This window comes from Heterodontus francisci, chromosome 9 (assembly GCF_036365525.1).
Source record: "Heterodontus francisci isolate sHetFra1 chromosome 9, sHetFra1.hap1, whole genome shotgun sequence".
Lineage (NCBI taxonomy): Eukaryota > Metazoa > Chordata > Chondrichthyes > Heterodontiformes > Heterodontidae > Heterodontus > Heterodontus francisci.
The window spans coordinates 33788140-33800601 of NC_090379.1; the positions used below are offsets into that span (position 1 = coordinate 33788140).

Below are 12462 nucleotides of genomic sequence, written 5' to 3' on the forward strand. Positions count from 1 at the left end.
TTCCTGCCCGTTCTCCATAACCCTTCAACCCATTACTAATTAAAAATCTGTCTATCTCCTCCTTAAATTTACTCAATGCCCCGCCATCCACCGCACTCTGGGGTAGTGAATTCCACAGACTCATGACCCTTTGAGAGAGGTAATTTCTCCTCATCTGTATTTTAAATCTGCTACCCCTTACCCTAAAACTATGACCTAGATTTCCCCACAAGAGAAAACATCCTCTCTACGTCTACTTTGTCAATCCCCTTAATCATCTTATATACCTCAATTAGATCTCCTCTCATTCTTCTAAACTCTAGAGAATAAAGGCCTAAAGTGCTCAATCTCTCTTCATAAGACAAACCCCTCATCCCTGGAATCAATCTAGTGAACCTCCTCTGAACTGCCTCCAATGCAACTACATCCCTCCTCAAGTAAAGGGACCAAAACTGTAAACAATACTCCAGGTGCGGTCTCAGAAATGCCTTGTACAGTTGCAGCAATACTTCCCTACTTTTATACTCTATTCCTTTAGCAATAAATGCCAAAATTCCATTTGCCTTCCTTATTACCTGCTGTACCTGCATACTAGCTTTCTGCGACTCATGCATGAGAACACCCAGATCCCTCTGTACCGAAGCACTCTGAAGTTTCTCTCCTTTTAGATCATAATTTGCCTTTCTATTCTTCCAACCAAAGTGGATAGCCTCGCACTTATCCACGTTAAACTCCATCTGCCAAATTTTGGCCCATTTACCTATCCATATCCATTTGTAAATTTCTTATTTCTTTATTGCAACTTACTATCCCACCTATTTTAGTGTCATCTGCATATTTGGCTGTAGTACCTTCTATCCCTGCATCCAAGTCATTAATATATATTGTAAATAGTTGGGATCCAAGGACCGAACTCTGTGGCACCCCACTAGTTACATCCTGCCAACCAGAAAAAAGACCCATTTATCTTGACTGTCTGTTTTTTGTTGGTTAGCCAGTCCTCTATCCAAGCTAATAAATTGCCCCTAACCCCATGTGATCTTATCTTGCGTATTAAACTTTTGTGCGGCACCTTATCAAATACCTTCTGGAAGTCCACATATACTACATCTACAGGATGTGCATTATCCACTTTGCTTGTTACAGCTTCAAAGAACTCTAGTAAATTAGTCAAACACGATTTATCCTTCATAAAACCATGTTGACTCTGATGGATTGCGTTTTGACTTTCTAAATATCCTGTTATTACTTCCTTAATAATGGATTCTAACAATTTCCCAATGACAGATGTTAAACTAACTGGTCTGTAGTTTCCTACTTTCTGGATAATTATCCAATTCCCTTTTGAAGGACTCGACTGAATCTCAGGCAGTGCATTCCAGATCCTAATCACTCGATGCATAAGAAAGTTTTTCCTCATATCACTGTTGCTTCTTTTGTCAATCACCTGAAATCAGTGTCCTCTGGTTCTGGATCCTTCCGCCAATGGGAACAGTTTCCCCTATCTACTCTGTCCAGACTCCTCTCATGATTTTGAACACCTTTATCAAATCTCCTCTTAATCTTCCCTTCTCCAAGGAGAACAGCTTCTCCAACCTAACCATGTAACTGAAGTTCCTCATCCCTGGAACCATTCTCATTAATCTTTTCTGCACCCTCTGTAATGTTTTAACATCCTTCCGAAAGTGTGGTGCCCAGAACTGGAAGCAATGCTCCAGTTGAGGCCAATCCATTGTTTTATAGATGTTGATTATAACTTCCTTGTTTTTGTACTCTATGCCCCTATTTACAAAGCCTAGGATCCCATTTGCTTTATTAACCATTTTCTCAACCTTCCCTGCAGCCTTTAATGATTTGTGCACATGTACCCCCAGGTCCCTTTGCTCCTGTACCCCTTTTAGAATTGTACCCTTTAATTTATATTGCCTCTCCTCATTCTTTCTACCAAAATGAATCACTTCACACTTTTCTGCATTAAATTTAATCTGCCACTTGTCCACCCTTTCCGCCAGCCTGAATACGTCCTCTTGAAGTTTATCACTGTCCTTGTTATGTTTGTGTTTGTCCACTATTTTAATTGAGATGTTAACCTGCATAAAGGAAATAGCTAGGAATATTGCCACACGTGAAGCAGTCTCTAAAAGGAAGCAGCAGTGCAAATCAATCAGGAATTTCCAGGTCATTTGTAGATACTCAAAAACTGCAGAAATTGTAATCTGCCACTGAAAAATGGGGCAATGACATACAAGGGGGATCTTTGTATACAAAAGAAATAGCAAATAAAAGAATTTTGCACAGACCATGTTAAGCATTTGTTAGCTAATATTTGCACAATTTTAGGGCCTTGGCCTCAACCTCTTTAGTCTAAGTTAGGGGTCGGAAACCTTTTTTAACCTAAAGAGCCTTTTTAAAGAAATTTGCCTAAAATACAAACTGTTTGGAGCTGCAAGACAATAAAAAAAGATTAAAATTAGCAAAACATCAATTTTCTATTTGGAATAAAACATCAATAATAAATTTATTTATAAAAATTAAAGACTTTTTTTGCCTTTGTGTTTTTATAATAGACTTTGTAGTAAATGAAATTACGCTTTTTATTTTAAATTTGTCAGTAAAATCATCTTTAAAACAAGATTTTTGCTTAGAATGCTCAGCCGAAGACAATTTTCCAGCCCATAGATTCTCATGATACAAAAATAGGTTATCATAGCACATTCAGAATAATTTATTGTTTTCAGCTATATTAGAAATATTAATGTTGCAACCATAACCTATCCAAAACCATTATGTAGATATATGACCCAAACAGGTTTATTTCAAGTATGATGCCATTCTTTGTCAAGAAAATCATTTGAAACCATGAAACTTATCATAATTATTAACCTTTGATTCCCACAATAAAAACATTGGACTTATTTCTTTACTCAGAGAGTAGTAGGGGCATGGAACGCCCTGCCTGCAACAGTAGTAGACTCGCCAACTTTAAGGGCATTTAAATGGTCATTGGATAGACATATGGATGAAAATGGAATAGTGTAGGTCAGATGGTTTCACAGGTCGGCGCAACATCGAGGGCCGAAGGGCCTGCACTGCGCTGTAATGTTCTAATTCTAATTCTAATTTGTTCAACAAGCGAGAACAATCACCTACAGCTATATTTCCCATAATATTGTTTATATAATCAAGTGATTTGTAGCATTAACTAATTGTGAATGCTAGATTTTTCAATAAACTATGGACTGAATAATGAGATAAACTGTCAGTGACTAGAAGCCTGTATTGTTAAGGCCATTCCAAACAGTAGCTTTTTTTTAAGATGGCAATCACCATATATTTTTCAAAAAACCCAAAGATGCTATTTTTAAGTCATATAGCGTAAGATCTAAACTGTTTATCGATAAAATAACTCAATTGAAAAGTTGTTTTACCTTCCAGTTCTTTGAATTGACAATCACGCGACTTAATATTCCTAGATTTTTTCCATGATAATGAGAACTGGCTGATAAAAGTTGGGAAGCACAAATGAGATGTTAAGGAGCCACATGCAGCTCCGGAGCCACAGGTTGCAGACCCCTGATCTAAGAGGCCTCTCTATTGGACATGACTAGAACCTTAAACAAAAGCAAAATACTGCAGATGCTGGAAATCTGAAATAAAAGCAGAAATTGCTGGAAATGCTCAACAGGTCAGGCAGCATTTGTGAAGAGAGAAGCAGAGTTAACATTTCAGATCTCTGACCAAAAGGTCAGAGACCTGAAAAATTAACGTTGCTTCTCTCTCCATAGATGCTGCCTGATCTGCTGAGTATTTCCAGCATTTCTGTTCTTATTTATGACTAGAACCTTTCTTTGTACACCAGGTTCCTTTATGTATGTGGTCGCATTTTGTTGCAGTGACAGATGTGGCAATTTCTGAAGAGCTCTTAAGTAATTAGGAATGACCCAGAAATTGTTGACTGCTCTAACTTACTGTGAAAGACTGCTTCAAGTCTTATAATAGCACTGAATTTACACATTACTAGCTATTAATGCTCTGTATTTAACTTTCAGAATGCTCTTACAGACCAGTTATATAAGTACACAAGACCAACATAAATATTTCAGTAGCTTCATAACAGGAGATTTTCTGAAAACTGGATGAGATTTTAACTCACTCAAAACCCATTCACTTACACCGAATTAATATCATGCCCACAGTGTGTTTAGGAACCTAGTAGTGAAGAAGAGTTATTTTATTCCAATTGATTAAAAGTTATATATAGTGCTTTTCACATCCTTAGGAAGTCCCAAAATGTTTCACCGCCAATTAATTAAGTTTTGAAGAGTAGCCGCTGTTGTAACGTAGGGAAACATGGCAGATAATTTGCAGACTGAAAGGTCGCATATTCAGCTATATAATAAATGATTAGATAATCTGTTGATGTTGGCTGAGGGATAAATGCTGGCCAGGAGAACTCCCCTACTTTCCAAAAAAATGCCAGGAGATTTTTCATATCTGACTCACAGTGCAGATGGGGCCTTGTTTTAGCATCTCATCTAAAAGTCAGCACTTCTGACTGCAGCACACCTTCAGTACTGCACTGAAGTGGCAACATAGACTCTGTTCTAGTCACTGGGATGGGGCTTGAATCCACAATGTTCTGACTCAGAAGCAGAAGTTCTACCACTGAACCAGGGCTGACACAAGAGGTGCTGAAAAGTACCAGGAGGTACTGAGAGGAGTTAATAAGTATTACGAACTGTTGAAGAACAGGAAAAGTTTATCATAGCCTTCTCCCACATCAAGAACATACAATTGGCTTTTAACATGTCGGGGGAATTTTTTGAAGCTGCTCCCATTCCACCATCATAACTCGATGACGGAATCCCCATTGCCTGTCTAAATGTCTACTACACTACCAGTGAAGTTACAGTGGAAGTGGCTCCGATGAACTTCCAGGCAGTGATATTTTTCATCTGCTTTATTCTTGTGGTTAGCTTTTAGAACAAGACAATTTAATGGACAAGTACATTTTTTAACTGTTATGTGCATCCAATATCATGATATACCACATTTATTAACTGCAGGTCATGTGTAACACGCGGGCATTACCAATAACCGAAGCAAACAGTTCAGGTGCTGAACTTCCAGCTGCCATGAAAGTGGCACCAGCTACATCTTCACTTAAACGTAATCTCTGTATAAAAAAAGAAAGAAAAGCCATTACAGGGCATTGCTGTTTGGATACACCTCCAGTCAGATTCTATCAACTCCTCTGGTTTTTAAAATGGCTTGAATAGCATTAATTTTTCAATATATCCCTCGTCATCTGTTAACTTGAATTATAAGCAAATCGATCATTTTCTCAACGATTATTTTTTTCGGTTCCACAACATGCTTTCATAGGTTGTCAATCATCCTGTTTACCGAGAATTATATTCAATTCTGTGAGTTATTAGTGTCTGTATGATTCACAGTGGAGTTACACATCTTTGTATGAAAATTATTAACTGTAAGTGTGATCTTTACCAAGCAAATTAGGAGCAAATTTCTAAAGATATAGATAATTGGCAAAATTGAGGCTGATGAGTCCTTGAATTTGGGCTTTACTGATAAAAGCCTGGCATGCTACATAGATTCTTCCCCATCTCATTTGCAACACTACTTTAGGACAACTGCGACACCATGGTACAGCTGAAGTTTTTCCTTGGGAATGTGTTCAGAACAAACTGGTTTGGTGGTTCTGTATGTTCATTCTGTGCACAAGTACATTGACAGCGTGCATCAAAACCATGAGTTCAAGCTGCATTTGACACATCTCTTCAGATCCATGAAAGCAGATTCTATTTGAACTCATGTCATTTTGGGTAAAATACGCAAATACACACTCTACTGTGTTCATTTTATTGCTAACCAAATGCTTATTGTTTTATGCAGGTTTCAAGTAACACTTTTGTTTCTAGTGATGTCAATGTCTTACTAAATGCGCTATAACATACCTCACATATCTTTTCTAAAGCTGGAACAAAGAAATCATCACAAACTATAGCCAGTGCGTAAAACATATACACAGCCTGTGAAGACAGAAGAACAAATGTCACTCATTTTTCCTCAAATTCTTTTTCCCCAAATGATTTTTTTTCTCTCTAAGAGTCCCACATTGACCATCCCGGCCCTCCCAAAATTCCATTTGTCATGATTTCTGTTTGTATCCTAAAGACAAAATTATCTAGCCTGTGGCTTTCAGCATGCATAACATTCATGTTACCTTCATAAATGGGCAACAGGAGTGGGCTTCTGCTGGGAGATACTGAATTGATGACTTCCCATCTTAAGGTGGAGAATTACACTGCTGAGAAACATTCAACTTAGTTGATTGCTTTAAAAGTTGCCATAGCCATGCCAGTTATAAACCAACACAGCAAAAAGGATTAATGGGTCCATATATGATTGCATACAATGTAGTAGGTGGTAAAAGACCAACCCCTTTCTGCTTTGGTTGGTGTGTCATTGATAGAATTTATTGACTGTTAAGATTCAGAGAAGGCCGTGAATGGTCCTGCCAGTTGAAGGCACACTCTGAGCAGAATCCTTCTCTTTGGGAGCTTGGGTGTGCACCCCAAAGCCACATATCTCATCATTGTGATAATTTTTGTTCCTTCCTCTGAAATGATGCACATTGAAGGAAAAGATTTGCCTGTGAAGATATGAAGGAAGGATGTGTCTTAATTCACTATAGATAATCATTGAACTGAACGGCCCTGAAATTCTGCAGATGCTCTTCATTTTTCAGCTATAACTTTAGCAGGAGACTGGCGAAACTCCGGGAGAAACAACCGATCTGGCTGAAAACTGTGGGAGGCAGGAGAATCAACATGGAATTTCATGGCCCAGGTGTTTTTACAGTAATACTCTTCGGTAAACAATGAACAAATAAATATTTATTCCAAAAATTAGAGCAAGGAACACTGTACATCTTTAATGTGGCATTACTAAATAGTATTACATGAATATTATGGAAGAAGCTATGGACATTTTTTGTTATCTTTTAGCGCATTTGCAAAAACAAGATACATCACCACCTACTTCAGAAGTCTCAAAGGAAGGAGTTGGTTCTCTCAGCTAGAAGTTTTAAGAGCAGCCAGATTGTTTCTTAGTGCCTGCCAGCCTTTTTACTTTTGATTGGTGAGGGAAATGATGCTTGCTGCTATCTTTGAGAATTGACAGCCTTCTCTTATGATGTACTATTTTCACTCTGGTAAGATACATAAGATTGTTGGTTCATTCACACGGTCCTGCACATCATAAATTACTTTGGACCTTATTTTATTTTATAGCCTGTAATAGTCCAGGCATTTTGACAGTACTGCTTTGCAGGATTTGTGCTGTTCATCCAAAAAGATGCACGCTTTCATTTAATATAGTTCTTGACTAGAATACTGAGTTACTGAAACATGGTTTGCATTGTAATCTGCTGTTAGTTGTTTTCTGTGTTTCACAGTGAAAGCAATGTGCATTATGTTCATTTGTACAGGCCGAGCGATGTGGTCGAAATTTGAATAATCTGAACGAAGCTCCTTTTTAATGAATTAATTTATCACTGCTTCTAAAATTAAGATGCAGTGGACTGGAAAATAGCACCTTTTCAACTCAGTAGTAACTAAGCAGCGTTACTACGTGGTTATCACTTTAAGTGCCTAGATGCCTCCAGGTCTGAAAATAAGGCACTGAGGTCATGAAATTCAGTAAGATCCAAAAACGGACATGGGGATCCCAATGCACAGTTAACCCATACCCACTGCTTTCGATGAAGATAGCATGCAAATTTCATGCCACCTGCTCATTTACAAGGTTGTGGCATAAAAACAGCCCCACACGCACTGCTGAGTGGCTGCATTCTTGAGCAGGCGGTGCAAAATCTTGAGAAGATAGGACCACTTAATACTACCCGGTATTACTTAAAGCCAGCCTGCACCATTTAAAGGGGAGGTGCATTCTGGCTGCACCAGGTGCTGGCAGTGGTTGGAGGAAATTGTCAAAGCAGGAAGAACACTGAATAATGGCACAAAAGAGCAGACAGCGTGCTCTAACTTTCTCCGACGTAGCATTGGAGACCTTGGTGCAGGAGGTGCACAGGAGGAGGGAGGTCTTCTAACCATAGGAGACCAGGAGGCCCTACAGACAGTGGGCAGATAGCCATCATGGTCAGTGCCAGCAGGACAAAGATGAAGTACTGCAAGAAGTTCAATGACCTCACACCAGGGGTCAAGGTCAGTGAATACACCTTCAAATGCCACATCCTTATAAATGTACCACTAGCCTCATTCACTGCTCCATTCACCACCCACCCTTCACTCACCTACTAAATATCTCTATCAACCTTGACTCACATCTCACATTCATAGCCTCACCTCACCTTCACACACTTAGCATTGCTGCAAGCCTCACACCCACATCTCACAGCTTGCACATGTTGCCAGCTATTCAACATGACAGTCACATCACCCAAACAGATTGCACCGCACTGACTGACACATTTCTCTTTCTCTTGCAGGACACGATGTCACACATCCACAGGTAGCAGCACATGGCTGGCAGGAGCCAGGCACAGCTGCTTGTCCTCACTCTAATGGAGCAGACCGTGCTCTCCATCATTGTTGTGGCCACAACTGATGTTGTGGCCAGCAGCAGGGCTAAAACCGTCGAAGATGACAGTATGCTCATACCTAATCCTCCTTCTCACGTCCTACTTCCCTGTCATCCTATAAGCTCTTCTGATTTACAAGCTGCAAATGGTCTAAGCATGCATCCATCAATCCTCTCATCAAAACCCTACCCTTGTGCCTTTCTCCTTTCAGATACCTCACCAGGCAGTGGTACAGGAGCAAGAGGTAGAAGAGGAAGAAGAGACTTCCAGTGTATGTGCCTAGCACCTGTGCTAACAACCCACCAAAAGTGGCGTCTGACGTAGCCAGCACCAGAAGTGTGTGCGTTCTCGATGCGGGCAACATTTTGGACCTGAAATGGCATCCATAGTGCCACAAAGATGAACACTATGGGGTGAATGTTACGGATCTCGCGACGGCGGGGATTGTGGCTGAGGGCGCTGAAAAATGCCTCTTGCAGAGGCCCACCACGGGCCTCGATGCCAGCAAGGCCCAGCCCGTTATTGCCAGCGGTGGCGAGGCCTCATGGCGGCCCCCCCCACTGCTCGTGAACAGGAGACCCATTTAAATATTTAAATTGATCTAAATCAACTAATTGATTACCTTTCTGCTCCCGCTGTCTGTCCCAGGTCGATATCGGTGCCAGTGGCCAGCACTGAAGCGCCTTCGGATCCCCGTCCGGGGGAGGGGGTTACGGGAGTAGGTAGGTTTCTCTATGCGGAAGATGGGGGAGCGGGGTCACAGTCATCTCATTGGTGTAGGGGATGGTGGGAAGGGGTAAAGTTTAAAGTTTATGAACTTTGGGGGGAAGGTCAGGTGCACAAGGTAAGTATTATGTGGGGGACAGAGGGCACGTAATCAATTCTATGGTTATTGGGGGAGGGTGGGTGGAGAGGGTCAGGATCATTTTCTTTTATTTTTTAAAAACACTGTATCTTTAAATAATTAAATTGAATGTTAGAGCTCGGAGCCCTGCACAAAGGCTGCTGACGCCATTGCCGCGGATGGATCGCCCGCCCCCTCCACGTCATCAGAGTGGGAGGTGCACCCCGGCCATTTAAATGAGCCGCCGCGTTTACTATCGCGGCAGCTCTGCCAAGTGCATTGTTTACGTCTGCAGCCGATTACGGTAGCGGCAGTAAAAATTTCAGGCCAACGTTTCAGGTCTGTGACCTTTCATCAAGAAGCTGCCTGACCTGCTGACTATTTCCAGCTCCTTCTGTTTTTATTTCAGATTTCCAGCATCCGCAGTATTTTGCTTTTACTTTCGTGCTTGAATCATATCCAGGTCCCAGGGATAAAAGGCAGCAGCTTTCACCCAGTCCCTCAGAAAGACAATTTATGTTTCGTTCTGAAACATATAGCTGATGATGGATAATTCTAAATTAAGCTACTTTGTTGGCTGACTGATCTGGAAACTGCCAATAGACCATTTGCATCTGTAGGCTTATTGCAGCTTTTTTGACAAGCCCCATCAAATCACTCTTATGGTAAAGTATTTCATACTCATATGTAACAGAAATCACAACTATAACACAATGAGGTTTTGTTCTGTGTTTTAACCACATGGGATTTGTTAATGGAAATCAAAATAAAAAGGAACTATTGAATGTAAGTGGCATCTTGACACAGTTCTCCAGAGGCATCATGAAACCAAAGGCTTATGGACCAGTATAAATTACCATTACTGGTTCCAGTGGGAATCAAAATAAGGTGATGGAAGTGAGATTTGCAGCCAGGGAAGTAAGATGACATCTGAAAAAAAACAGAAAATCAAGCTCTGGGGAGGACACCTTCAAAGTTGAGTTTAAACTTTGAATTTTAACATCAAGGGCTTCAAGGCATTCTCATACCCAAAATAGATAACTTAGAAAATACATCTGGAGGGCATCTTAAGGAGAACAGAAATGTATCCTACACAGAAGGGCAACTCCAGTGGAACATGATCCCATAAAAGTTCCGGAGAGCGGATTTTCTTATTTTTTGAGATTTTCAGGCATTGCTCCAGTGGGCAAAGGCAGGGAATAGGGAATTAAACTAGCATGCATTACCATGTGAGTTCAGATCCCACTATGGCAAGTTTAAGAGTTTGAATTCAGTTTAAAACTAACTCTGGAGATTTAAAAAAAAACTGGTATCAGTAAAAGTGACCATGAAGTTGTATTGTAGCAAGTATTGAAGACAATTTGTCGGAAGCTACAAAAGACATTCATGTTAATCTGATACAAGAGACCTTATCTTGACCAACACCTGGCCATTGCATAAATAGTCCTGTCCACATCTTCCCCCTTCCCAAGACCAAGATGCCATCATCTGCAGATGCTCTTTTGTGCACATCAACTCATACAGCTCCCATTCAGGCTACCTCATCAATGTCACTTCCACTTATTGCCAATGACAATATGCACAACCACTGTAGTGCAACTGTATGTGTGATCTGGTGTCTCTTTGCACTAACTTTCCCTTTGGTGCAAGTGATAAATGACCTCTTTAATTTAGTTCTCCTTCTGCTTGTTACTTGAGTGGCTGAAATGCATGACGTAGCTGCCTGCTGCATTCAAAGAGGTAGATAATGGGACTTTAGATGGTCCTTGTCACATTTAAGCAACACCAGAGATGGACATGCTGAGGGCTGCTTAACATGTGTTACGACGAGGTGAGAGGGGTCTAGGGATTCCCTCTCAGTCTTTGCCTGGTTTAACAGGGTTTAATTTTTTTTTAAAACACCGTGTTTTAGCTCCCCCTTAGCGAATCCTTGTTCACCACTTTCCAATTGTAAGACAAGGAAATCAATTCAGACAAGTTTTCTTATATTTTAAACAAGAAAGGTAGAAGTTTATTCATCTTAAACTCTAATCCGGTTACCGACTATGAATATACAACACAGCCACGCTAGCATGCATATGCGATAAACACACATGCAGATAGAGACAGAAAAAGTAGAAGGAATAAAGGGGAAAAGTTTGAGGCAATATCTGGTAGTTACATTCCTTTAAGTTCAACGTGGAGTCTTTGGTTGCCAGCCAGTCCTGCTGTTTGTTGGGGCCCAGTTCACACTTCAACTTGTTTCGATTTCGGAGTCTTTTCTCTCTTGACGTTTACATGTCTTCCGTGGGTCCGGTGGCTTAGGGAGAAAGCCAGAGAGAGAGGCTTCCTTGTTCCAGGTTCCAGTTTAAATAGCCTTCTGCATCTTTCTCTGTGGCACAATTCAAAAAACCCCAGGTTGCCCAGCAGATTAGTCATGTGACTAGCTGGTTTGACCACTTCTGTTTGTGGATTCTGTCATCTTACCTGTCATCCTGGAATGTGAGCATCCTCATCTTCAATGTCTGATGATCGCAGCCCATTTTGGGGTTAAGTGGACCAAGGAATAGTCCTTTGTCTCTCCAAGCACTGTTTGTTAGTATGAAAATGTTTTTCCAGCCAAGTGTCTGGTGATCTTTTTTTTAATAAGTCCTTTCTTCACTCCAACAACAGTTTAAAATCAATGTTCATATGACAAAATTAATATGTCGCATTCTTGGCAGGTGGGGGTCTGCGTAACACCTCCACACCCAGCGGAATGAAATGCGATTTTTAAAAAAGAGCATTTCATTAAAAGGGGATAGAGAGAAGATAAGGACAGGAACACACACATGCATCTCTCTTATTCATTCAGAACCCTAACAATTGTTACAGCCTGTCTTTTCTTGGTAGCAGTGCTGCTTTCAACGGACTTTTCTGGCATCCCAATAAACATGTGGTTTTTGGGGCAGTTTTTCCAATTTGCACATTTTCATGACTGCCTAAGGGAGCTTTGTTCTTGTTCAGGTCTGCGAGGGGTGGGGGGAGGATGGGG

General features: G+C 40.7%; 1 protein-coding gene across 1 annotated transcript in view; it reads right to left on the reverse strand.

Moving 5' to 3' along the window:
* LOC137373449 (sodium/potassium/calcium exchanger 4-like) overlaps window positions 1–12462 on the reverse strand; it is a 338168-nt gene that overhangs the window by 99704 nt on the left and 226002 nt on the right. The window contains exons 4-5 of the mRNA XM_068038272.1: window positions 5958–6032; window positions 5071–5155 (exon numbers count right to left, since the gene is read on the reverse strand). Of these exons, the coding sequence (XP_067894373.1) occupies window positions 5071–5155; window positions 5958–6032 (160 nt within the window). The remainder of the gene's footprint in view (window positions 1–5070; window positions 5156–5957; window positions 6033–12462) is intronic.